A 27,761-nucleotide genomic window follows, 5' to 3' on the forward strand; every position below is an offset into this window, starting at 1 on the left:
TTTAAATTACATACAAATCACTTAAAACAGATGAATTAAAATTCAAGCAAAATAGAAGCTAATAAAGAGGTAGCATACATCAATAAATTTCTAGCTTAGTTTAATGGAAAATATTTAAATTTTATTTATTAAAAAGAATTTTAGACCATACCCTACTTTTGATAGTAGCCTAAGCTTCTTTGATCCTAATAAGCAGAGCCAAAATACTCCAACTAAGCCTAAAAAAGAACCGTTTTAAAATTCTTGTAATTAGAATTCCTACATAGTTAATTCTCCTTAGAAACTAGTTGATGGGTTGCTTGAAAAAGCTAAAGATAAAAGGAATTACTGTTCAATTACAGCTGAAGAATTTTTTAACCTAAGCACACTATCTCTGAATTATTTGTAATTGGATGATTTCTGTTTTTCATTAAGATATTTTATCAAAAATAATGGAGGGGGACCCTTAGTTATTTTTATTTATAATTAATAGCTGCCAAAGCTTGAAAAATGAAGGTGCGAACTAAGTATTTCAAACAGTTTTCTCCATGAAAAACTTGAATAGTTTATATATCAACTTACAGTAAATAAAAACTTTTTATTTATAACTAAACTTTTTAAACTTCAATTGGTGTCCCTTTAAAATGTAGGATAAACGAAATCACATGCTTGCGCTTCGAAAAGATTAACTATTACTGTCAGAACTTAACTTATTTAAAACTAGATTTAGGGTAGAATTTCTATTAAAAATTGTTTTTTTTGTTTTTTGATTAAATTTTAAATTAATATTTAATTTAATTAATGAAAGATCAAACAATATTGCCTAAGAAAATGGTATTAAGAGCTTGGAAGACTGCACAAAGTAATTGACTAATCTAAAGCAGTTCTACATAGATTTAAGGTATTATTAATTTGTATAGTGTTGATTGATTTAACCTTTTTTATATACTTTGTTTGATTAATCTAAATTAATGTAAGCTAATTTATTATTTATTGAGGGTATTTTTTTAATTAAATTAAATTAGATGGAATAATTTGACTGATTCAAACTGTGAATAAATAGGCAGTTCGATTAAACACCTTAAATAATTAGATGAAGTTGGATTATTTTTAAGGTATTTTTTAGTTGGTCTTTCTTAATTAAAGCACCATATTTTTATTTTAATTAGTCATAATAAAATTACTTCTATTGGAGTTAACTTCATATGTAGTGAGCTCAAACATATCTTGATGTTAAAAAAATTATATTTTCATCTCAGGTAAAATAAATTATTTTACTCTTGCTAAAGTTAACTATTTCTTAAAATAATTTAGCTAAAATAAAATAGATGATAATGGGGCTATTTTACTATCATAGTGCATAGAAAATCTAAAATATTTACAAACAGTTGATATTAGTCTTTAGTAAATTTTTTTGAGCAATCTATAATTTTAGTTTCAAAGGTTACAATTTTTTTTAACAGAGATAATGCTATCAGTAATTAAGGGTCTATTGAGCTATGCAAATCAGTCTCAAATTTAGAAAAAATATCTGTTGCCAATATTCTTTTATAGTAAATATTTAATATTAAAATCTTTATATATAGTTTATATACTAATAACTAACTTCGCGTTAAAAAGCATGAATTAAGTCAGAGATTACGGAATTTTGCATTCAACTAAACAGTTTGTACAATCAGCTAATTTCAGGAAACTAGAATAGTTCTTTTTAGAATTTAGGTAAATAAAAGATATTTTACAGATTCAAATTTTCTTTTAAATTAAGATTAAAATTTAGAGAGATCAATCCAAGTAAAGTGTATATAGAATGCCAGGAAATAGTTAGATAAAATATACTATCTAATAGACAGCATGCTCTAATTCTAACAGCCTACAAGAAACATATAACCCCGATGCTAGATTTTTAGCCACAATATTAACACTGGGATATACTCTATTGAATTTATGGAAAAGATGAAGACTAATAAATACTCTTTTTTCAAAATTCTATATAAATATTTTATTTAAAGAATATTAATTACTTACTTACTTATTTACTACTACTTTTTATAAATATAATTTTAAATTAATTGAAAAATGAGTATTTTCCTTAATATATATAGTTTATATAATTCTTATTGTAATCTTAAAATGTTTTATAAGAACCTAATTTTTTAATATTGTGAAAAAAGCAGGTATATATTGATTTTCTAAAAAAGAATTTGAGATTATTATTTTGTAAATTAAGTAAAAATTGTATTCTAAATATCTAAATAGAGTTTTATTAAGTGTTTTTTTATATAATTAAATAGATACCTAATTAAATCAATATATTAGAAAACCTTTTCGAAAAAGAAATGTTAAATAAGTTTTTTTTAATTAATTTCTTACTCTTTTTAAGTTATAAAAATGATAATAATTATTTTTGTAAAAAATGAGCTCTTAGTCTTTAAAATACTTTGGTAAATTTTATTCATATAGAAATATAATTAAACAAATAATTTAAAATAATAAAATTTATATTTCCAATTTTTCTACAATTAAATATTAATTTTTTGTAAATAATTATTTCTTGTAATCTTAACAGGCCGTTATGACTTATATCAAATTTAGCTTATAGATAAATCAAAATATGTATCAATAGAAAATAGTTAAATTTCTTTCAAGCTTTAGATTATTTTTAGTTAAACAAATTTAAGAAAAACAAATATAAATTGCCACAAATCCTCATTAATACTATTAAACCACACACATCCTAAATTTTAACAGAATTTTATTATTTAAAAAAATAATTTAGAAATTTATTTAAATTTGATAAAATAATAAATTTATTTTATAAAAAATTTAGAGAACAACATGAAAGCCTTAAGGTAATTGAGATTTATTTAACAAACAATTTAAAAATATTTAATATTTTATTATATTTTTTCTTATTTAGATTTTACTATGAACCAAAATCAAAGATATTTCAATTTATTTATTTATTTACTTTGAAATCTAAATTAATCAATCATGTTTTAAATTAAAAAAGTAATTTAATATTATTTATTTCACAGAATATTTACATAAAAACAAATTGGTACTAAGTTTATTTTTAATAATTAAGGTTTTTAGAATTGTAGAATAATATTATTATATAATTGTCTTTTCATTACTACCAAAGCCAAGGATGTTAGAGTGCCTCTCTTGCTTATATACGTTTACTTGGGTTGTAATGCAACATAGGCAATAAAAAGTCTTCAATATCTAAAGCTTCTTTAGTATCCCAGTCATATTCTGATATTAAAATTCTGCTGATAGGATAATCCTAAATTTCTTTGATTCTAATTAATTGTCCGCTTTTGTTAAAGAATTCTCTGCTTTTTGTACCAGAAAGAGCAAACTATTTATTGAATTTTCCTAAGCTTTCTTAGAAGAGGGCTAGATGTTCATCATTTTTAGTTGTATCATCTCTCTTCTTAGGTTTAAATAGATAATCATTAGTTATTAACTCGTAAATCATGCAAGCAAAACTAAAAACATCTGTATTTTACTAGTAATCTATTCCTAAAATTGTTTCAGGAGCTCTATATTCACGTGTCTAGATATTATTTGTAAATTTTTTATTGATCCAACAGGCGTTACCAAAGTCAACAATTTTTATTTTTAAAGATTTGTCTAAAGCAATTGGTATTTTGTTTTTCCACTTTAAAGTATAAAGCTCTTCTTCACTAACTTCATCTCTATCTGAGTCGCTTTCACAATCAGAGTAATCGCTGTCATTTTCTTTTTCTTTTTTTTCATCATCTTCCTTGTTCTTAGATTTAGTGTCTTCTTTATTTTATTTTAACTTTTCTTGAGAATCTTCTTACTTGTTAGTAGAATTAGTTTCTACTTTCTCTTGAGCGTTATCATTATTATTTTTTTAAACATTTTAATCTTGATTTTCTTTCAAGTCAATTGCATTTTCTTACTTTTTCTCATCATTCTTTCCATTGTTAGTTGTTTCTTTATTTTCTTAAAGGTTTTTAACAATTTCCTCTTGTTTTTAATTATTTAATTCCTTATTTTCATTTGTACTTGTTTCAATTATTGTCTATTCACTAACAGTGGTAGTATTATTAGTAGAATTTTGATCTTGGGTTTAATTGGTTGCTTATGTTACAGCAGCTGCTGCAGCAGCAGCTTCTTATTTCTTTTTTTTCTTCTTTTCCTTTTTCTTATCTTTTTTTGCAGTCTGCTTCGACTATTTCTATTACTATTTCTTTAGATAGTACATAGACATAGGCTTCTTATCTAATTTCTTTACTTGTTCTATGAATTAATGATAATAATCTTCATTTAACTAAAGCATAACGTTTTCAGGTTTAAGATCTGTGTGAATCATACCACAAACATCGTGAAGATAAACTAAGCCAATTAAGCATTAGCGAGCTATTTGTCTAACAAGCCAATACTTCATATTCTTTTTATAATCATCAAAATGTTAAATAAGGTCAAGTAAATTAGGACCCATAATTTCAAAGGTACTGCAGTAATGTTTTCCATGAACACCAAAGTGGACAAAATTATCAAGTAGCTTAACACAGTATTATTCATTTTCATTAAATTCTGTACAATCTGGATACTTTTCTTTCATTTCTTTTATAAAACTGAGCCATTTTTCGTTTTTTTCATTCTTTCTCAAATCTCCTAAAAGCTATAATTCATCAACAGCTGCTTCTTAATAACTTTTTTTGCTCTTTTAAATTTTTAATGCCACATTAGAATCTGTTTCTTTATCGTATGCTAACCACACTGTTGAAAAATGACCCCAACCTAACTTTTAAACAATAGTATATCTGCCATCCTTAAATTTTTCACCCAAAATTGTTGGGTGATAGCCATCAGGTCTGTAATCTTCAAAATCTTCTGCGTCATCAGGATGTTCGAATTCAGGATCATAGTCACTTTCACTACTTGACTCATCATACTCCTCTTATTTATTTTGCTATTACATCTTCTATTGTAGTCCTGGAGGAGGTCCTACTTTTTTTCCTTTTTTCATGAGCTTGCTATTCATTTTATTCCTAATCGCTAAAATTTTAATTTATACTAATTTAATATCTTTGGTCTTTTAATTTTTTTACTTTTCCGGCAAAATTTGCGCTAAATTAAAAAAAAAGATTCTTTTACCTTCTTATTTGTTTGAATATTTGGTTGTTTATGATTATAGAGTCTATTTTAACAATAACATTTATAATGGCTTCATCTAGTTAATGATAAAATCTTTATCATTATCATAAATTTATTATGTGTGTATGCATTTTTTTTTCTTAATACATTCATTCCCTTATATTTAATTACATTTACAAGATTAAATTAAATGAAATTATATTATTTGTTTATGATAAAAAAGAGTAAAAAATTTTCAAATTATTATTAAACATTTCATTAAATGATATTTTATCTATACAATTCTCATAACATATAAAATTAAAAAAGGAATTTAAAGAATTTAATATCAAATAATAGTCTTTGTTTTTGAATGATTTAAACAACAATTTAAGTTTTTAATTAAATTAAAATATATGAACTTTCATAAATTATCATTAAATCCATTATATTTCCATTTATATATGAATTTTTCTTTGATTATCATTAAACACCATAAATTTACATAAATATAAGTCAAAAAATCTTCAATTTACATTTATTTTTAAGGAAATTTAATTAAAATTTTCAGATTTTTTTGGTTTAAATTCATAGAAATTTATGGTATTTAGGATTTAAAATATGATTAAGATTTTCATTAGATATTCTATATTTGTTTAGACTTATTTTTAATCCAAGAAAAAGATAGAATTAATCTTATTTCTTAAAGCAACAAAAAAATAGATTCATGTAAATTATTTTAGTGATCATTAATTAACCTCACATTAGTAAATTACTAATTTATAATTAGTAAAATTTATAAAACTAAGTAACAAATAAATAATTTACATTCATTTAGGCTACTTTGGTTTGTTTATTGAAAAGAAAATAATAGATTGTAATAAATTTGAAAAAGAATAGTAAGTAATATCGAGGAAGGAAGGAAAAACTACTGCAATATTTTGAAATAATCAGCTAAAATGAAAATAGAAAAAGTTAGACCGAATTCTAATCCAGTTTTTAACTCTATAACTCCAATTGTGAGTAATCCAAAGGATGAATTGATAGTTACCAAATAAAAAAGAGATGCAATTATAAATAGACTTTATGAAATTAACTAGGATAATCACGATCCTATTGATTTTAAGAATATTCAAAAGATACACGAAAATCATAAAAAAACTTTAAAGAGATAAAGATCATTGCCAAATAAAATCGTTCAAGATTAAGATGGCCAAGCAGACTTGAAATATCCTATAGATAGATCACTTTTTGGATTTAAAGAAACTATTTACTTTTAAATACCTTCTTCACTATCACTAATAGGCAGCTATAAATGTTTTATATACTTTGGTGGATTTTTGTGGTTTTATTTTCTATTATTCGGAATAGTAACCTTAGGATTAGCTTTAAGCAATACTCAGGTAATTAGTTTAAGATAGTAGTTAACATATTAAGGGTATCATTTTTGCATAAGACCAAAAACATGATAATTATCTATCAAATAAATATATTATGGTCTATATAAAATTAAAGAGTCACTAAAAATTCTTTAATAATTTTTTAACTAAGCTTATAATCACAAAAAAGATGTAAATTAAAAAAATACCAATTATTTAATTATAGTAAAATATAGGTTTTAGATACCCAATATCTAATATAATTTATAATCTAATGTTTGATCATTCATAATCTCTTATTTTTCATTTTTAAAATATTTAAATATTACTAAAAAATAATTTAGGTGAGTTTGAGATATGATAACCATCCTAAATGTATTAATGCATAAAATCAGTAGTGTACAATCGATTTCGAAGTATTAGATTATCTTAAAGCTCCTGTCCACATTTATTATTCACTTGGAACATTTTATTAAAATCATTTCTAGTAAATTATTTGAAATATTTATTTTTTAGTAAATTTATTCATTTTTTTAAATTTAAAAGATACTAAGATAGTATAGTTTATGAGTAGCTTAGAGGAGAAAATGTTGAAACTTCAATTCTTAAAGAAAAGTGTCATGGGGCTCTTTATAACTAAGATATGTTCCCATCTGGAGAGACTCCCACTTCTTTTGGTGCTAACATTTTGGATCCATAAGCAATAGCTTTTCCATGTGGTATGGCATCCAAGTATGTTTTCAACGGTAAATTTATTGTCAGTGGAATTTTTAAATATATTAAGTTTTTATATAGATTATTTTGATGTTTATAGCTTGGATAATAATAGTCCTCCAGATTAAACTCCTATAGAAATAGATAGAAAGGGTATAGCTTTAAAAGTAGATATCGAAGATAAATTCTAAAGAATCCCGTATGCTGATAGAGTATGTGTGAGGGACGTATAATAAGGTAATAATTAATTGTTAGTGATTAAAATTTATCGAAATTCTAATTTTAAAAGAGAGCTTCATGAATTGGATAAATACTCCAACTCTTCCAGTCTGGAAAAAACTTTATGGAACAATTTTAACCAATATGGTAGCAGGAAAGTATAGATTAGTAGTAACCAACAGTAAATAATTCAAATATGCCCAAGTAGATAATAATAATTTTTTTAATCAAGATTTTGATAGCAACTTGGGAACAGGGAAAACACTATATTTTTAAACAGCCAACTCAGTAGGCGGCAAAAACGTTGGATTTGGGATAGTTTTGATTATTACATGTATTTATTAATTTAAAAAAAAAAATTAAAAATAACTTAAACTTTTACAATAAATAGCTGTAGTATTCTTGATTGGAACAGTTTATTTAATTTTCCACAGTAGAAGAAACAAAGTACAATAAGAATTTGATCCAAGAGATTTAAGCTGGAATTGATAAATGACAATCCTTAAAAATAAATATCAATGAAAATATAAAAAAATAAAGAAATTTTTCTAAAAACCAACGATTAACAAATTTTTATTATCAGAATTAATATTGAAAAATAACTAACTAAATAATTAAATAAATGATAATTAATTATCCAAATTATATTATAATAATCTCTTATATTAATTACTAATTTGTAAATAAATAATTGATGCAATTTACATTTGGTAGCTAATATTTTCGCCTTTTATATTACACACCATTTTATAAAAAAATAAATAAATTTCTTCTTTTTTTTCCAGAACTAATAACTTGATAAAAATATAAAGAAATGAATTATCTAATAAAAACACATAGATGAATTTATTTTTTTTTTATGCTTAAATTGAATTTAGAAAATATAATAAAATTTTATTTATTAATTTACAAAAATAAATTATTTTTCAAAAATTAAATATAATATGATTGTAATTTTTTATAATTTAATTTCAAATATGTCAATGAACATGTTATTTATTATATATAAATAATATAGTTATTAATTTACTAGTTTTTGTTAGTTATTTTAGATTTTATTTAGTTTTTTATTATTTATTCATTTATTTGGCTTATTTTATTTATAATTTTATATAGTAGATAGAATAAGAAGATAAAAGGTAGAATGGTAAAAGAGTGAGTAATTTAAGTAAGTAAGTGAGAGCACTTTGATATTGCATTTTAAACTTGCTTGACAGACAGACAGCTCACTTCTTACGAACAATAAATCTGTTTCCTTCAACTTATTGCAACTCTCCATCTTTAATCAACTTATAAAAGGCATAATCTACTGCACGAGCATTGTTAAATTTAGAAAACAATTTATCTTTAAGAGAAGTGAAATCGTATCTTCCATTTACTGGAATATTGTGACGAATAGATTCTTCGATTTTAAAGCATAGAGACTATAATTCTTAAGGAAGTTCTAAACCTAATTCTTTACCGTTTTATATGGCGTTCATTGTAGAATTTTAGAAGAGTTCATGTGCTTTATTGATATGTTCATCAGTAACTTCTTCACTCAATTAAATCTTAGCTATTGATTCACTCAAACGAATAATGGCTTCTAATTAACGAACTGTTATAGGAATATGGTGCTTCTTAGATGAGTGACCTTGATTTGATTGCTTTCTATCTTCAACGTATAAATTTTAAATTTTTTAAGCAGATCTTTCAGTCAAACGAGGATGGATTTTAGCACGAGCGTATGAGATGTATTTTCTTAAGAGATTTAACTCAATTTCAACTCCTTTTTATTCAAGCATTTCCTATTCCATGACAGCAGCATTAATGCTTCCTCCGTTCTTTTAGTTATTCATCATGTGCAAGTTAAGAACATGTTCAGCGAGACGTTAATCATGTTCCTAGGTTTTAGGATCTCTAACAACGAAAATTGTATCAAAACGAGAAAGAATGGTAGTCTGGAGTTCAATTTAATCTTCAATGGTCTTCAAGTCGTTGTAAGAACCAAAAATAGGATTGGCAGCAGCTAGAACAGAGCAACGAGAGTTTAGACGAGTTGTTATACCAGCCTTAGCAATACTGATAGTTTATTGTTCCATAGCTTCATGAATTGCTACTCTGTCTTCAGGACGCATCTTATCAAATTCATCAATACACACAACTCCACCATCAGCTAAAACCATGGCACCACCTTCAATTTAAAATTCACCAGTAAGAGGGTCTCTTGTAATACTAGCTGTTAAACCACTAGCAGAAGAACCTTTACCGGATGTATATACTGCATTAGGGGCTATTCTTTGGACGAATTTCAAAAATTAAGATTTACCAGTACTAGGATCACCGATCTATTTTATAAATTTAAATTTAATAAATAAAGTTTTTATTGCATGGAAATTTTCAAAATATTTTTGCTATTTTCATCTTCAAAAAGTTTGCTTTTGCTTGACTGTTTAAAATTTAGATTAAAACATTTAAAAATTAATTACCAATAAGACATTAATGTCTCCTCTAAGTCTTATTCCGTCTTATAAAATCTTTTTAGAACCACCGAATAAAAGACATGCTATTGCTTATTTAATATCATCAAAACCGAATATTGCAGGAGCTATGGATTATCCTATTTTTTCAAAGATTTTAGGATCTTTGGAAAGAGTTTAGAAAGCCTCTTCTTCTTCGGTAGTAAAGCTTCTTGATCTTTTCTTAATTTCATCTTCGAGTTTATAACCAACAACTTGAATATAGTTTATCTTAGAGTTGGTAGAAGATATTGTTTTGTTAGAAATTGAAGTTTTCTCTAAGACTTAGTAAATACCAGTCAAAACAACACGAGTACCTGGAGCAAGTCTGTTGACCAAATAGCGTTCAGCACAAAGAGAAAAAGTACGAGGAATTTCACCAGTAGGAATATCTTCAGGAGATTCTTGAAGTTTCATTCTTTGCTAATCTATAAGAGTGCACTTTTCTGGAATTACAACATAACTGTCAACAGGGCACTTTTCGTTACTTTAGTTAGGATTCTTACAGTAAGGAGGAATTGATACTGAACCCAAACCTTAGCTAACTTCTAAACTCAATTAATGATGGCATTTAGAGCACTCTACGTATAAAATTTTACTACGAATATAAGGTCTAGTTGCCTATTTTATTATTATGATAATTAGTTTTATTAATAAAAGCGATTTTCAAAATGTTAAAAGAGATGATATATGATAAATGTGAAGCATGCAAAAATTACTTGAGTGATAATACCAGAGACAGTGATAAGCTTCGAGATAGAAGAAGCCTTAATATCACGAAGATTCTTAGGGTCTTAAGTACTGATAAGAAAAACTTAGAAGTTGCTACGGTTATTAGTAATTGTGTAGAAAGCTTCAGAAGCAGCCTTTTCAAGAAGAGGAAGATAATCGTTTGGCTTTTAAATAAGAAGCTAGTAATGGTCAGAGTTGTAAGATTACAAATCTTCTAAGTCAAGCTCGAAGCATTTCTTACGTGATTCGACAGCTTATTTCATTTTTTCAATGTAAACTTTCTGATTCTTGAGTAAGAATTCAGAGAAGAATCTTTTGTAACCTTCTTAGACTTGTTAGGGTACATGAGGCATGTTATCGATTTGATTGTAGGGTTCATCTTAAACCAAATTTTAGTATGTATAACTAATTTACTCTCCTTAGTACATTTTATTATGTCTCTTATTTTTAAATTTATTAAATATATGATTGATTCCTTTTTATTAAAGATAATTTTTTTTCTTTATTAATTGTTTGCTTTTTTTTAGTTGATAAATTCAAAATATTTTTAATTAATTTAAATGAATATATTAAAATTATAAACAAAATATAATTATAAAATATCTAAAGATACTCACTCACTAACTCATAAAACCATCAATACATATATATATATATATAATTTTTATACTGTTTTTAATGAATATTATCAATTTTTAATTATTAGTATCTTTTGTGTCATTTATGTGTGTTCCATCCCGCCTTAGATACTTGATATTCCGGCAAAAATTTTGAATATAAATTTAATCTATCTTTGCGCGTAAAATTTTTCAGTTTAAAATAAAAGAACAGATTTTATTCAGATTAGCATTTTAAAATTTTTTTAAACATATGACTGTCATAAATAATAAAATTTAATATTGAAATAAGCTTTTTATGAAAATTTAAATTCAAAAAAAAAATTAATAATATTAGCAATGTTATCATTGTTACTCAGACATTTATTTATTTAAATAGTTATTTTAATAAGTTCTTTAATTAAAAATTATTTTCTTTAGATTTAATTTAAATATTAAATAATATTAGAAATATTTTTAGTTTATGAAAAATATTTGGTTTAAATAAAATAAATACTTAATTTACAATTTGATTTTTTTTTTTAAATAAAAAAATATATTTTTATTTTGATTATCCATACATAATTAATTTTACTTATTGAATAAAAAAGGTATTATGAAGAGATCAATAACCAATTGCATCACTAGTAAAATAAATAACTTTAATAAGAAAAATAGTTAATTATCTATTTATAAACTTTTTTTGCATTTATTAATACTTTACAAAAACAAAACATAAAAAGTAAGTAATAAATTTTTTGAATTTTTATAAGATTCAATTAATATTAATCATTTGATTTTTATATTTTTTAATTTGTTAATTTCATTTACACGTTGTATACCTTTCTTAAACTTAACAAGCCTGTTTAGAGAATCTCTCTTTGTGATTGGATTAAGTAAATCATAATTTGTTTTAAAAGAAAACTTTGCTTATTAATAGGTAATCTCTTCATCTAGATCTTCAATATGAAAAAGATATTGGTTAAGATCTTGCATAGGAAGTATAGCATAGATTAAGCCAAGGACTAACATAATAATTGATGCCCATTCAACTGTATTGAAAAGATGTATTGAAAATGTGAAATTTCCTAGTGCAAAAAATACAGTTATGTATTCTAAATTTTCTGTCATTTATAAAGAGACCTCTTTTGATAAGTTTTCTTTCACTGTACTATTTCTAAGAATATTATACTTGTCTATATAATAATAAATTACTAAATTAAACATCGAAAAAAAGTTTCCTAATGGAATGCATGGAGCGTACAAAAATGTAAACCACATTGTTTTCATAATATCAGCATATCTTTTACCTTAAATGTAAGGATATTCTTCCATAAGCTCATTTGCTTCTTATTATGTTAAAAAGCACATCTTTTATTTTGCCAGTTGAAGCTATTTTTTACGCTTATTCTCTTTATAAATTTAATATGGATTTATTATCCATACAAGAGGAGGTAGGATAGCATTCCAAAGAAAGACCCATGACTCAGTATAAATAAAACCACCTGGGCCATAGTAATTTTTATAGTATAAAATTTCTACTACATAAGTAATAATTGCAGAGTTTAAGAATAACCCAAGAGATAAAGAATCAGCAAAACTAATATTAAGTTTTGTTTTCGTTGACCAGCGCTCAGAGTCTGCTATATGGTGAAAAACTTCAGCCAGAACAAATTTATTAAACAAAACAATAATGGCAGAAATAATGAATGATAAAGATTTAATAAAAGCAAATGTAGAACTCTCAATATTTCCATGTTGAATTTCTTCATAAGAATGCTCAATTAAGTGGCTTTGAAATTTAGCAATTGCAGAAATAGCAACAAAGGATAATGACATGAAGCTCAATTTAATTAAAAAACAAAAGAATCTCCAAAAAATTTTATTCTTGGTAGGTATATGAATAAACTCCCAATCTATATCATCAGGCTCAGGAGCCTCTTCTATTAGCAATTTGTGCTTGCCCCACATTAAATCCTTTTCGCTAGGTCTTGATTTCATTCCTTTATTCCACCATATTTATAATTGTTCCCAATATCCACTTACATTTTCTTTTAAACAATCCTTTTTCATTTACTCTGAGCTAAACGATACAAAAGCTACACCAGCAAACTTATGAGGATCTGATTTGATAGAAGCTTCTAAATGTTCTATCTCTTCTTCTATTTTTTCAATATGCTCATCAATTTCATGTAGCTCATGTTTATCACACTATTCGAAGCCTCCATGTTTGCTTAAAAATTATTACTTTTCTTTTACAGTTTTAGCAAGTTCATTTTCTTTATTTATCAAATCTGATATATCATAAATTAAATTTATGGTTGCTACTTCTAAAACCTTACCTGGCACAGAGTGAAAATTAAATATAGTAGTTAACTCCTTTTTATAATCAATATCTTACAACCCAATAGGAATGTTCTTAACCATAATAGTATAATCCTATGGTGTAGATAAAGATGCATCTATTTCCATATCAATTTGTCTCTAGTTTCTTCTAAAAAACATTAAAATAACCATTATTGTTATATTTACAAAAAGATTCAGATAGCTCTATATTTTTAACAATTCTGGTCTATCTTTCTTATTTGCTAAAGAAAACGTATGGAAAATATTTTTATGGCAAATTGTTTCTTCTTCTTCTAATTTGTATCCTAATTTATAAAATAAATTGTCAATTTTTTTATGACAAGTTTCTTAATTTAAAATAAAATAATTCATAAATAAAACGAAAAATGACTCAATATAATATGCATAAATGATTAAGTCAAAGATAATTTTTCATTTTTTTTTAGAATAAATTTTTTTTGATAAAAATCAATTCAAATTATTGAAACAAAATTCTGAATGAATTTTCTGATTTATAAAAAAGAAATTCTTATTTGAATAGAAAGACTAATTAGTTTTTTATTTATTTTTTAAATATTATTTACCTAGAACTTCCATTCGTTTTTTGAATGTTGAATCAAGCTCTTATTCATCTGCAATACAGTAATTACCTAGGTAGTTGGTGAAGAGATTGTAGCCTCCTGAAATCATAAATAAGGTAAAAAGCATGAAAATGCAATAAATAATAAAATTATAAAATAAAGGATATCCACTTCCAAGAAAATTAAGCTGTTATGGATCTATCGAGAATGGAAGTGGCTTTCTTTCAATAACATATCCACAGCAGCGGCAAAATTCTTTAGGTTCTTTTGCTGGTCTCGCAGTTGCTCTAGACATTGCATGTCTTTTAGCAAACACCCAATCTGGAGGTATTTATATAGGATTATACTTCTTTTGATCTTATTTTTTATATGTAATCTATTCCAAAAATAGAAGCATCGCTTCATCTTTTTGTTATTAATTCATTTCAGATTTAACAATAGAATATTCATCATCTTCTTGTTCTTCAGTTGCTTTACGATAGATATTAACTTTATTTTAATTAACTTCATCTTACAAAGGAGCATTTAAAAAAGGTTGATAGTGCTTACTATTTCTTAGAGTAGAACAATTTAATTCTGCCTATTTTGAAAAATTTTATTCTTGTTATTTGGAAGTGTTTAAATCTTAATATTTCTAGAAATGAGTGGGTTAGATAGCTTTTTTTTAAACATTTTTAAAAATAGGGCTATCAACAGAAAACCTAGCCTAGAATTGTGTTTTCTTTATTTGTAGAGAAGTGTCTATTTTATGAGGAAAATTTTTTTTCTATTAAATATCTAAGCTTACTATATTTTAATTTGATTATTACTATTCATCATCAAATGCATTTGAGTGAATTGAAGACTCAAAATTGAGAATCAAATTATCATTCACCTTATCATTGTTTTAATTGTCATCGTTTTAGTCTTATTCAGTTTAAATAAGTTTCAAAGCTATATCTTAAGACCTTAGTATATCTTATTACTACTTTTGCTTATTTAGCTCCTCTAAATCTTACTAATTTATAAAATGTGAATCTTGATGTTGCTAAGCTTTAGGCAGCTTTATTATCTGGGAAGGTTAAAAGTTAAGATTAAAAGAATCTTCTTTTCTTGATTCCAATTCTTCGTTTACCTATTAATCTTTTGCTGTCCTTATTTATGAATTATCTTTCTATAATTTAATTTAATTTTCTTTGTTTCCTAGTATGCTATTTAAAATTTTCAGCTATTAATTTTGACCAGTTAAATTTTTATTTCCTAAATTCTAAATAATCTAGGCTTGCTATTATTTTTCATTAGTATTACCTTCTTATATATTAAAGCTTTACTTGAAATCATGCTATCCTACTAAATTTTAATTGTTTTATTGTAAGTCTATTGGCCCAAATGATAATTTTTAAGTTGGTGAAATTAGCTAACCTTACTAAGCAGATGTTTACAATGTACTTTGTATTGATTACTGATGAGAGTGCTATGCATTATTTCCTTACATTCCTATAAAAGCAAGCTATAAGTTACTTAAAGAATTTTATTTTTAATGTATTATTTATTATTACTTTTGTTAATCTAATAAATTGGATAGTGATTGTTATTGTTATTGCGATTGTTAAGATTATTATTTTTGTAATTAAAACGAGTTTTGTAAATTTTACTCATTTTAAATTCTATTTTGAGAAGCCATTTGTTGTATCATATTTTATGGGCTTTAACTAATGATCTGATTTTATGACTAATTTTACAATTGGTTATTAAGTGAAATAAGTTAATTTACTTAATTCTAAGGTGAATTAACAACAGAACTAAGCTATGATTAGTTAACATTGAGTTAAGAATTAAGGTTTGAATTATAAAATGTGCCATCATATACTTGCGATTAGCGGTTATTCATTCTATTTAATGTGCTTAATCTTAATCCTCCTGGCTAATTAAAGCTAGAATATTGTGCATTTGCAATTTATTATGTATTAAAAAGCTACAAATTAGCTTGAGGCAAAGATTAATTGTTGCCATACAATGTACCCGTATTGCTAAATACATTTTAATTTCTATATGTGCTTTTCACACTTTGTTGATGACCATTTTAGTTTGGAGAGTTTAAATAATTTGTAAAATCTGTAGAATTGAAATTTAAACCTGCGTTATCACTAGTATATTGCTATTCAAGCCCTCTTTATTCATATGTCTCTTGAGTTGCTAAATGATCTAACTGTTTTAATTCTTCTTAAATTATTAACTAAGCATTTTACTTAAAAGAAGTATAGTTGTTAAGCTCTGAATCTTTAATTATTACATTTTTTTTACTATTCTGAAAGCTTTTGTCATTCAAATCTTACAATTTTTTAGATGATGTTTACTTGATTGAGTTTTAGCTATTTCTTTTATTTTAATTATTAAAACCTATTGAGTTCTCTTGATTCATTATGCTACTATAAATGAATCAAAATATAATATTTTTACTTTTAAATAATGGAATATGTTATAAAAGTTTAGTTTTTTTTTTTCTATTATCTATAAAAATAAATTAAATACTAAAAAGATTTATTAAATAGAGTGTCGTTGATATTTATTATTAATTTTAAATGGTTATTTAAATAATTTATCGTTTTTTATTTTCCAACAAAGTTTCTTTGTTCTAATAATAAAAATAAGTTTAAAAATTAAAATCCAAATAATGTTATTTTAATTAAGAAGTAGATATCATGCATAATAAAGCAATTTCAAACTTAAATTTGTTAATAAATTTTACATTAAAAAATAAAATATTATACTACAAAATTTTATTGTTAAACCCAATACAAATACTGCAGATACTCATTAATTAAGGCCAGTCGATTTTAATTTTAAAAACTGATAATTTGGCCTTATGTGACTTCTTTACAATTTTTTTTCATTTATTATAGGACTTAATTATTAAGAACTTTTATTATATGATTATTCAAAAAAGTAATTTATTTAATTTTAAATTTATATATTTAAATCTTAATAAATCAAAAATCTATTGATGATTGTAGCTTTTATCTTTAGAAATATTTCATGTAATTATTCAACTTATTTAAATTATTTGAATACAGATATATTAATTAATATATCTGAATTAATCTTTAATTCTTTTTATATCATTTAAATGAAAAAATGAATGAAAAAAATGCATTTTAATTGCATAAAATTATATAACCATTAAAATAATTTGTAAAGGTATTTTATAGTATTTTTGACACAAAATACAGAAAAGTAAATTTTTTATTTGTTAATAGTTAATTTTCAAATAATGATAAGAAAGAAGTTGTTTAAATTTTTTAATTTAATTAGTTAGTTGTTTATAATAAATTAGTTTATTTTATTTTTTAAACTCAAATAAACTAATTAATTAATTAATTTAAATATTTTAAAGCAAATAGTTATTCAATTTTTAACATAATTCATCAAATTAATCAAAAACCAACTATTCCTCTAATTAATTCTTCACAGGTTTCTGGAACATCTTTTTCTTTAGCTACAGCATCAGCAATTACTAAAGTAGTCTTTTATTTTATAAAAAATTTTAGGATATAATAAATAAATTAAAAATAGAATTACTTCTAAATCCACTAATTTAGCTAAGTAGATTAATAAGTGGAAATCAGAATATTTCTCCCATGATTTCTAATTTTTGAATTTCTGTAAGTATTTTTTCACTTCATTAGGCTATCAATTAATTTTTAAAAATTATTAATTTTAATATACTTTGTTTATCTCAAGTGAATTTAAATTTGTTTTGTTAATTATGAATCTTAAAAAAGCTTAAAATTTAAATTAATTTTAAACTTGTTTGATTTATTAAAATTCTTTTCAAAGGATGATTTACATTTTATTCTTAACGGTTTTCTACAGGGAAATCAGCATGCTTAACAATAGAGAATTTATTATGGTTAGAATGACCATGGGCAACATTTACTAATAAGAAATCAGGTTCAAATTCATTTACTTATTTACCAGATACGATAATAGAAGGCAAAACATCTCTCCTATAAATGAATAATAATTGAAAAAATATTAAAGAGAATTATAAAGTAACTAAATTAATTACTCATCTTTTGATTCTCTGACTTTCATAAACTTTCTTCTTTCGCTATCTCCAAATACATTATTTTTTTCTAAAACCTATGCTTAATCAGAAACCATATATACTTCAGGTTTAATTTCACTTGGGTTATCCTTACCAGCTAATTTATATTATTTATATTCAATATTATTTATAATTTATTTTTAAATTTACTTCTCAAAACTGTGGTAATAAATGTGGAGAAAGGATAGCCAGATTCATGAAGTACTCTATATTATTCTTAAAATCTAGCAGCCATACGAACTTCGTGAGATGATAAGAAAGTATCGTGATTAATTGTAGTGAAAATCCATCCTATTTTTTCTAAAGTAAGAGCTTCTGCTATTGTGTTAACAAGAGTCTCATTTTCATCTTCTAAAATCTAAAATCCAGAGATATCACCTATCTAAGGAGGTTCATAAATGGCTTCAATAATAGCTCTAACACCACCCTTATAATTTGGGTCTTCTGCATAATAACCATACATATATCCAACTCTTTATTCTGCATGAGAATTTTATGTCCATGCTTATACAAAGTTGCTAACTTCTCTAACATTCATAAACTAAGCGAAATCTACATGTCTATAGGGTTATCTATAAACAACAACATTTGGTGGAAGACAATTATTGCACATAGCCTTAGGCCATGGTTCATGGTTTTTACAATTTAATTCAACAGTCATTCTTTGCTATTTTATTATTATTTAAAAAATAAATATGAATTAAAAATGAAATTGCATAAACTTATTTATTTTATTAGTCATTTTATTCAAAAAGCAGGCTAAGTTTTTTTGATTTATTTCTTTTAAAAATGTAAATTTTATTACTTCAGAAGGAGGAGTACAGTTTGGACATTTTGCAGTGGGAGGATGAACACCTTTACATTTAAGTTTCTTCTCATCTAAGAAGTGAGTGAATGATACGTGCTTAATATTTGAAATGTAATCTGCATCTATACAGTGAGAACATTTTCCATTAGGTCCATGTTAGCAAAGCCATTTTTAAGCTATGGAGATAAAAAAAGACAATAATTAATACTGCATTAAATAATTTATGAGATTGAATTTTACTTTCTTTCTTCTCAAGCTTTTCATCTTTCTTAGAAGTGTCTATGCAATTCAAACAAGATCCACCTGGAGGATGAGTACATTTATTTCTAATAATTTGAAATTTTATTTTTTAAATGCATACAAAATACTTACAAATAATTAATTGATAAAATATTTACACGTAAGCAGGTATTTTAACATCTTTTTCTTTTTCTTTAGGGTTATTTTAAGGAGGGCAGTTAATACATCTTTGATTGAGGGAGTGATTACAATTAACTGAGAGTAGGCTTTTTTAATAAATTACATTTATTTAAATTGCTAAAATCTTAGATTTTAATTTATACTTTTATTAATTTTAAGCTTTTAGTGTAGGACTTAGGGATCTTTTTTTCTCTAAAGTTGGATTTGCCATTTAAGCTTGTACCTTGAGGAACAATTCAACACCATTTCTATGATATTATTATAATTTTAAATAAAAATCTATGAAAACGAAACTTACTTCAACTTAGGAATTAAACTAAGAGAAGTAGAATCAGGTGAAAGTAACTAAGCAGTTGAAGAATAATTTTAATCATAAAATATCTTAAAATCTGAAACAGGCAATTATGCAAGGGCGCTAATCTAATTTAAGTTTATTAAAATAATTTAATCATATATATTTTGGCAAATATTATATATTTCTATTCTAAGATTTGACTATAAAAAAGTAATTTATATCAATCATACTTTGTCTTTTAATATTTTAACAGTATCCTTAGAGTTAACTGTAAGTCTGCTAAAACCTTTTGGGTGACGAATTCTTAAAATAATTTCTTGGGCTGACATTTTAATTTTATAGGTAATGCTTTTGCTTGTAATTTAAAATTAAATATTTGTCTTTTAAATCCTATTTATTTGTTTAATTATTTAATTTTTCTGATGATATTTTTCTTAGTGTTTTCAGTTTATATCTAAATAAATAATTAATTAATTATTAAATTAAAAGTATTCCATTTCAAATCCTATTAAAACCTCAAAAATTAATAAATAAATAGAAAGCAAGTAATCTATTTTCAATATTTTTTTTATTTTTTAGAAACAAAAAATTTTATCTAGTCTGATAAAATCTTTAATTTTAATAGAAAGATCTGAACACAAAAGATCAGAGAGCAGAAATAATAACAATAAATCTATGATAGAGTTTGCATTTTTGTTTATATAATAAGTATATTTGTTTTTTATTTTACTTTTAACTGTTAAAAACTGTTTTTTAAATTAATTATTTTTAAAAAAAATCATCAATTTATTTCCACTTAAAATTATCTTAATACTTTAATATTCCTAAAAAAGCCAAATCAAATATTTCAAAAAACAAGTTCACTAAATATAAAGCACTTTTATACTAAATAAAATTATTAATATTATTAAATTAAGTTAAGTAACTTGTCCTATCCTATTGTCTATTTTTTGAAATTATTTTGATGGTTACACATAAATTTAATTCCACAAAAAATAATTTCTTAATTTTATTTAATAAAACTTAATAAATAACAATCAATCAATCATACTCACTGATTTCACTTTTTATATTTTTGAAATATTAAATTATAACCTGGAATTTTTATATACAAATATTTACAAAATATTTTAATTATACTTTAAAGAATTTAATCTAAACAAAAATATCATCATTTTCTTAAAGTGCTGCTGAAATCTGTTCTGCCATAACTGCTTGAAGAAACTTAATTTTAAAATATTAAAATAGATTTGAATATAAAATATATGATTATATTATATTACATTTTCCTGCATTATATCCTCCTCTGAGGGTAGAGTTAAAATCCCCTTTTGCATTTTATTGGCTTACTTTTGTATTTCCATCTAATCTGCATTACTTATAAAGATCATCATCTAATTAAATGAAGTAATTCTAGCCATGCAATTTTATATGAGCGTAGTCAATTACTTTAAAAGATTCGTATTCTAAATATGCAGGATTTTACATAATTTTTAAGAACACTATATAATTAACTAATGTTGGTTTTTCAGGAACAGGCTCTCTAATTAAAAACGATGGTGCAAATGGATTTTCTCCATAATTTTTTTCTTCTTACGGCTCGTCATCAGGAATACCATTTAATCTGTTTACTTCTTTTTAAGTAGTTCCTAAAAATTCTGTAGCCCTCTCTACATAATCTATTTCTAGATCTAAGACAGTATTAAGAACATATTAAAACTGTATAATTGAGCAATATCCTTTTTATTAAAGTAGAATAATTTTTAATTATCTATAGTAATTGTTTTTGAGCATACCTGATCTTTCTTTGTCATATCCCTAAAAAATCTATTCTAAGTCAACTCCTTTTTCTGCCTTCTTCTTCTTTATAAGTGCAAACATCAACTCTAAATAAATTATTTTAATCATATAAATTATTGGCATATTTAATTATAATTTTTTTTTTTCTTATAAAAATTGTATTTTTGTTTTTTGATGAATTAAATAAATGTTTACAATAAAGTTTCATGTAATTATAATAAGCTACTGATCTGTTTATTCCTTTTCTCTTTCCTGCTTAGATATTAGGGAGTTAACCAAGCTTAATCTAGCGATCTCTTAAACGAGGCTTTACCCAAAAATGTCTCTTAGATCCATATATACCTCTTTCCATTACTTCATCAGAATATACAGTGATTGGAACTTAAAAATTAGTAAATAATTTAAATACTTTTAAATAAATAAATATATGTTAAAATATACTTGAACGATCACGATCTTTAAAAATCTAGTTATTAAAACAATCCTAATTAATAATATCATCATTTATTAATTCACCACAATAGTGGCATATAAGCTATATCGATTCAAATTCTTCAAATGTTTTTTTTGCCAATCTAACAAGATAAATTTTATTAAAATTAAAATAAATAAAAAATTAATTTTTTAGTTACTCTGTCCATAATTCTAATTTAGATTGATAAGATTCTGATTACTATACTCTTATTGATTCTAAATGTTTGTTTTTTTCTTCTATTAAGTCCCAAATAATGATATCTTTAAATTTTAGAATCTCGTCGTTTGGTTTAAAATTTTCCATTTATACTTTAATTGATGAGATTTCTCTAGGCAGATCATAAGGTGTTTGTGTGATTTCCTCTAAGTGATTTTTTTAAATAAAAAAATTATTATTACTCTATAAAAATTAATCTATTGAGAAATATTTAAAAGAGCTTTCTCTTAATTATTGATTAATGAATTTATTTTTTTTATTTTTGGAAAACCAAAAAAATAAAATATTTTTAATTTGAATGAAAATATAAATATTTTAAATTACATTTAACATGCAAAGATAAAGCCTCAATAACATGCTAATTTAAAGATCTATAGAATAATAAGAAAGGAAGTCTATCTTCTCTTGATGCTAAATTTTCAAAAGCCTTAACTGTGTCTTCAATAGAATTTATGTCTCTTTGTATTCTAGCTATATCATTTTACAATACAGAAACTTTATTGCCTTCTGCTAAATTGAGTCTTTCGAGTATATGAGTAAATTCAATGTATGCATCTCTTTCTATAACTTGTGCTTAATTAGATATCAAATCTTATCTCTCATTCATTTGTTTTATTTTGTTAAACAGTTGTGAACACTTCTAATTAGCTGATGATCTTAAAAATTTATCTATGAAATCGTAGTATCTTTCAGCAAAGCTTTTTAAAAAGCTTACCTTGTGTAATTCATTATTATGAGGGCCTAGTGCGATACAATATTCACAACAAAATTCTCTACAGTCTTCACAATAGTAATTTATTATAGATTTAGGATCAAATGCAGTTATTTCTTACTTAATAGTTCCATTCTCATGAAAATACTCTCTCTTTCCATGATGAACACACTAATAGCTTTTTTAAATATAAAAATTTGTTGGATTTAAAAAATCTGGTTAACATATGTACCTTTAATCACCTAAATCGCTTAAATTTAAATCACTATGAAGAATTTGTTCTCTTATTGACTTCAAGTTGTTGAAGTTTGGGTTATTTTAAAAATCGTTTGCATTTCCTTTACCTAGATTACTCATTGTATTTAACCTAATAAATTTAAAATTATATATATATTTAATTTATAGAAATACCATAAAGTAATTTTTTAAAACTATCTGCAATATTTGTTTACCTTCTCAAACTCTAAAAAGAATTTAAATTTGATACTTGCTATACGTTTTAATTAGGTTTGAAATTCACCATAGTCTATTTAATTTTGCACATATTTGGATTATTATATCAATATTATGAAAGAAAACAAAGTATTTATTTACCTAAGCTTAAATTAATCAAAAATAATATGTTAGATAGATAGATATTAAATTTAATTATGAAAATATACCTTTAGAGGTGTTTCTGTTGGTAAATTTATCATCAAGGTCATGCAATGTTTCTTGTATTTCGTTTGAATCTTTTTTTATTTTAACAAAAATAGTTATTTTGTATTCATATTATATATCCTTTCATATCTCATAATTTTGATCATAATTTAATAATCACAATCTTAAATAATTTTTTTACTCTCTCTTTTTGGAGATTTGTTATCATTTTATGGTTAAGCCATACTTGCTATAATTTTGAGATAATTAATAAATTATGTTATGCTGTTTAAGAGCGGTCTGCTTTTTATTCACTTTTAACAGGCTAAATTCAAACTTTAAAAAAACTAAATCTTTTTTATATTTATAAAAAATACCAGCAAGCAATAGTTTTATAAATAATCAATTTTTAATCAGCTTTTTAAATATCTTACTTCAAAAATAATAAATAAATTAAATCAAAAATCTATGATGAAATTTGAGTGTTCAGCTAAAAACTGTTCAAAATTGCTAACAAATATTTCACTCTTTTAAATATTTATCATTGCATTTAAATTTAATTTTATAATTTTAATATAAATTTTTGATCAAAAATAATTAAAAAAATATTTTATTTTTCAAAATTTGAATTTTTAAATTTTTTATTTTTATTTTTTAAGCAATTTTTTTAATTTTGAAATTATTTTTGTAAACAGTTGAATTAAATAAATATTTTGATGCTTTTAAAATTAGAACTGTTAAATAACAGATAAAAATTATGAAGTCATACAAAAAGACAGAGGATTTTGAAGACATAAAATATTTTTATTGTTGAAATAATAGGTAGTTTAAAATAATAATATTATATAGAATATGAGAGATATACAATTATTGTTAAAATAGAATAGAGGAAGAAAGAAGGTTAGTTAGATAATTTAAACAATATATAATTGATTTTGGCTAGTATAATTTTTTATATTATTTAATTTCTTGGATTGTTATTAATAAAAGTTAGATAGCTTTTTTAATTTTTGTATTCAAAATTAATGAATGATGTTTTTTTTTTACGTTTTCTATTTTGATTTGTTAATATTGTACATGTAGATAGATAGACAGCTGTTTATTTATATGTTTGATGAATATTAATTTATCATTGTTGTGTTTTTATTATTTAAATTTCGTTTCTGATTTACTGATGGCTGGATTGTTTTAGCTTTTTTTAAATTTAAATTTTATTTTATCAATCAATCAATTAATCATAATTTATTTGCTTTTTTATTGGGGAAAATTTGAAAATTATTCTAGTATTTATTTAACTAGTGATAATTTATTTAATTTCAGCATTTAAAGCTTTAGAATTTAGATAGATATTTTATTTATGCTATTGATATTTATTATTTTATAGAGTTTCAAGATTCTTCCATTTGATTTTTTCGGGTTTTATGATTTTAAAAACTGAACTGATTATATCTTGCTTGCTTTGCATAAAGGCTATATACAATGTATTTAATTTATTTGACACAACTTTAGTCTTTTATTTTACATTATTGTTATTGTAATAACGCTAATTAAAATTTAATTTTTTACACTATTAGGGTTTAGTTTGTTATTTAGTTAGTAATTTACTTATAAATTATTGTTATTATTCAATTAAAACATTCTATTTATTTTATAAACAAAATCATAAAGCTAATTACTCATTGTTTTTTGATAAAGGTAATTGTTAATTTTATGCGCTTCCTTTCACTGGTGTACTTTAGGATTTATTATTTTTAATTAAATCTTCTGCTTCATTATTTTCTTTGTTATTAGCATTTGTTTGCTTTATTATCGAAGAACCACTAGCAGGTCCTGAAGTATTTGTACTAAGAGGAGTCGATCCTACAGCGGTTATGACTGAGTTTGCAGTTGTCTATAGCTATGCTATGTCGTTTTATGTTTATGTTTAAGATGTTAGATTTTAGCCTACTTAATTAGTGTTTGAGGTTGAATTACTCGAATTAACATTCTGTAATGTCTGCTAAGGCATATTGTAAAATTCTTAAATATTTATTCCAAGCCTTGATTATAGATGGTAATGAAATGAATCATGGCGGTATTTTGAAGGAACTTTCATAAATTGCAATTTATTTAGAGTGATCATTTTATCATGCACAGTCTCTTTCATGAATTCATCTTCATAAATGAGAGATCCATCCTTAACAACATTATAAATATAATTACTACCAGGGATATCTTCGTCATTTTTTATATTGCTGAATTCCCCAGAATAGTTAGGAAAACGCAGCTCTTTTAAATCATAATTCCTTAGGATACGACTATCTTGTGAACAGCCTGAAAGCAGCTCTGGTCCTTCTGTAAATTCCTAGACAGTAGATAAAGTAGGAAATCCACAGTAATTATTACCATTTCTTGATTTTCCATCGTCACCTTTATTTCTCATATTGACAAACCAAGTATGATTTAATAGAGTAGCTGCGTCTCCTCTCATTTTTGGATCTTTATCTAGCATTTTTTTCATCAAATCTAAAGCAGACGAAGTGAATTTACCAAAGAAAGGTTACTAAGAGAAGTCAATTTCGCATTTCTCATTTAACTTAAGAGTTTCTTCTGCATCTTTACCTTCGAAAGGCATGCGACCAAACACAAAAAAGTAAAAAATAATACCTAGAGAAAATATATCCACTTTGCAATCATATTATTTATTTTTTAAAACTTCAGGGGCAAGGTAGCCAGCAGTGCCATATTTTTTATAGTTTTACTTTGTAGGAATGTAGCAATAAGATTGACCTACACAGCGATTTTAGTCAGCAAAGTCAGCTAAGAAAAAATTACTAATGCAGACATCTGAATAGTTGTTTGGTGCACGAAAAAATATATTATCAAGACGGATATCTCTGTGAACTATGTTTCTAGAATGCATATGGTGTAGTCCATGCAATAATTTCCAAATAAAATCGGATACACTTTTCTCATCCATGCATAGTAATTCATTCAATTTGCTTTTCAAATCTTTCCCTTGTAGAAGCTCATAAATTAAAAATATATTAGTTTCATCTTCATACACTTCGTATAATTTAATAAGAGAAGGATGATCTATCTTTCTCAATATTGCCGTTTCCTTGAGTACTGATATTCTTCCTTAATCTGTCAGAGTGTATTTATCAATGATTCTAACACAATACTGAGTGGAATCACTGTAGCGAAAGCATTTATACAAATGAGCGTTGGGCATTTGGCTTGGTGATTTGAATTTAGTTAGTACTTTATACTTTTTAGCGAATTTCGGTAAAATACAAAACCTTTTTATTTCTTCATATAATTTATTAAAATTTTCAGCACTTTCTGTAAATAGCTCACTCTTCAATTCTCCTTTTTGAAGTCTAATACCGTACTTATAATTTGCATACGATGTGTCTGAATATTTAATCTTTTTTAAGTAACACGCATTCAGCGGTAAATACTCTGGTAGCTCTTCTTTATTTGCATTTTCTGAATTTGCCTAGTTCTATATTTAGCCATTCTAATTGTTGTTATTATTTACTGCATTTTGTGAGTTGTTAGAATTCCCGTTTCCGGCACTTATTCTTATTAATCTGTCGCTATATAATTCAAAATGGTATGCTTACCACTTTTTTGTCTTAGGATTTTTCTAATATAAACGCCCTTAAAATGTCATTTCACTTTAATCGAATTTATCATATTCTTCACATTTGATCCAAAATTCATTGCTATGTATCCCACTTACACCATAGCTATCGTCGAAAAAAGAGTCATCTGCTTCCCGATAAGCTCTATTATACATATTTTTCATTTCTACCAATGAATTACTCTTAGATTTTTTAATAATAGTTTTGCAAAAACTTGTTAATGTCTATTGAAAATGTTAGGATTTTCTATCAAATTTGAATCTACTAGCTTAAAATATGCGGAAATAGTTATTTATTAATTACTACTACTATCAGATGAATTATAAAAACAAAAAAGATTATTTTGATCCTTAGATAGCTATAAAAGAAGTCCTTTCCTAAAATTGAAATGTTCTGTTTTTATTTCGGGTCTTACTTACTTGCTTTCTTCTTCTTTGGAACTATTGAACTTCTATAAACCTAAACTCTCTCCTTTATTTTTTTAATACCTATACTAATATGCTAGAACAATTTTAGGAAACTAC

General features: G+C 24.3%; 8 protein-coding genes across 8 annotated transcripts; 2 read left to right on the forward strand and 6 right to left on the reverse strand. All coding sequences in view use genetic code 6, as the record gives it.

The window, feature by feature from the left end:
* Positions 1-30: 30 nt before the first annotated feature.
* TTHERM_00069450 (hypothetical protein) lies at positions 31-1,919 on the forward strand (the record flags this gene model as incomplete). Its single annotated transcript, XM_001007783.3, has 11 exons — positions 31-69; positions 137-384; positions 473-562; positions 630-710; positions 788-880; positions 1,005-1,094; positions 1,149-1,238; positions 1,294-1,383; positions 1,443-1,532; positions 1,600-1,698; positions 1,745-1,919. 11 exons carry the CDS (start codon positions 31-33, stop codon positions 1,917-1,919), a joined length of 1,185 nt encoding a protein of 394 aa, XP_001007783.2.
* Positions 1,920-2,954: 1,035 nt separating this feature from the next.
* On the reverse strand, positions 2,955-5,209 carry TTHERM_00069440 (Serine/Threonine kinase domain protein). The gene has a single exon (XM_001007782.2). The coding sequence runs from the start codon at positions 5,186-5,188 to the stop codon at positions 3,107-3,109; it is 2,082 nt and encodes a 693-aa protein (XP_001007782.2). The 5' UTR covers positions 5,189-5,209; the 3' UTR covers positions 2,955-3,106.
* Positions 5,210-6,050: 841 nt separating this feature from the next.
* Positions 6,051-7,892, forward strand: TTHERM_00069430 (ligand-effect modulator 3 LEM3 family protein; the record flags this gene model as incomplete). The annotated part of the gene is made up of 7 exons (XM_001007781.2): positions 6,051-6,494; positions 6,815-6,957; positions 7,017-7,216; positions 7,266-7,421; positions 7,474-7,584; positions 7,636-7,737; positions 7,795-7,892. The coding sequence occupies 7 exons, from the start codon at positions 6,051-6,053 to the stop codon at positions 7,890-7,892; spliced, it is 1,254 nt and encodes a 417-aa protein (XP_001007781.2).
* A 737-nt stretch (positions 7,893-8,629) lies between these two features.
* Positions 8,630-11,061, reverse strand: TTHERM_00069420 (DNA replication licensing factor MCM4; the record flags this gene model as incomplete). Its single annotated transcript, XM_001007780.3, has 3 exons — positions 8,630-9,730; positions 9,872-10,522; positions 10,621-11,061. The coding sequence occupies 3 exons, from the start codon at positions 11,059-11,061 to the stop codon at positions 8,630-8,632; spliced, it is 2,193 nt and encodes a 730-aa protein (XP_001007780.1).
* A 957-nt stretch (positions 11,062-12,018) lies between these two features.
* TTHERM_00069410 (transmembrane protein, putative) lies at positions 12,019-16,557 on the reverse strand (the record flags this gene model as incomplete). The annotated part of the gene is made up of 2 exons (XM_001007779.2): positions 12,019-13,880; positions 14,160-16,557. The coding sequence occupies 2 exons, from the start codon at positions 16,555-16,557 to the stop codon at positions 12,019-12,021; spliced, it is 4,260 nt and encodes a 1,419-aa protein (XP_001007779.2).
* A 1,012-nt stretch (positions 16,558-17,569) lies between these two features.
* Positions 17,570-20,095, reverse strand: TTHERM_00069400 (NPL4 family protein; the record flags this gene model as incomplete). The annotated part of the gene is made up of 11 exons (XM_001007778.2): positions 17,570-17,659; positions 17,715-17,822; positions 17,983-18,142; positions 18,205-18,340; positions 18,394-18,910; positions 19,049-19,227; positions 19,292-19,377; positions 19,450-19,557; positions 19,615-19,719; positions 19,770-19,891; positions 19,997-20,095. The coding sequence occupies 11 exons, from the start codon at positions 20,093-20,095 to the stop codon at positions 17,570-17,572; spliced, it is 1,710 nt and encodes a 569-aa protein (XP_001007778.2).
* An 842-nt stretch (positions 20,096-20,937) lies between these two features.
* On the reverse strand, positions 20,938-23,853 carry TTHERM_000069389 (B-box zinc finger protein; the record flags this gene model as incomplete). The annotated part of the gene is made up of 12 exons (XM_012795553.1): positions 20,938-20,990; positions 21,050-21,505; positions 21,563-21,652; positions 21,762-21,947; positions 22,008-22,141; positions 22,199-22,403; positions 22,582-23,147; positions 23,202-23,336; positions 23,422-23,495; positions 23,564-23,568; positions 23,632-23,700; positions 23,811-23,853. The coding sequence occupies 12 exons, from the start codon at positions 23,851-23,853 to the stop codon at positions 20,938-20,940; spliced, it is 2,016 nt and encodes a 671-aa protein (XP_012651007.1).
* Positions 23,854-25,268: 1,415 nt separating this feature from the next.
* Positions 25,269-27,392, reverse strand: TTHERM_00069390 (Serine/Threonine kinase domain protein; the record flags this gene model as incomplete). Its single annotated transcript, XM_001007777.3, has 1 exon — positions 25,269-27,392. The coding sequence occupies one exon, from the start codon at positions 27,390-27,392 to the stop codon at positions 25,269-25,271; it is 2,124 nt and encodes a 707-aa protein (XP_001007777.3).
* Between the last annotated feature and the right edge of the window lie 369 nt (positions 27,393-27,761).

This window comes from Tetrahymena thermophila (assembly GCF_000189635.1).
Source record: "Tetrahymena thermophila SB210 genomic scaffold scf_8254811, whole genome shotgun sequence".
Taxonomy (NCBI): Eukaryota; Ciliophora; class Oligohymenophorea; order Hymenostomatida; family Tetrahymenidae; genus Tetrahymena; species Tetrahymena thermophila.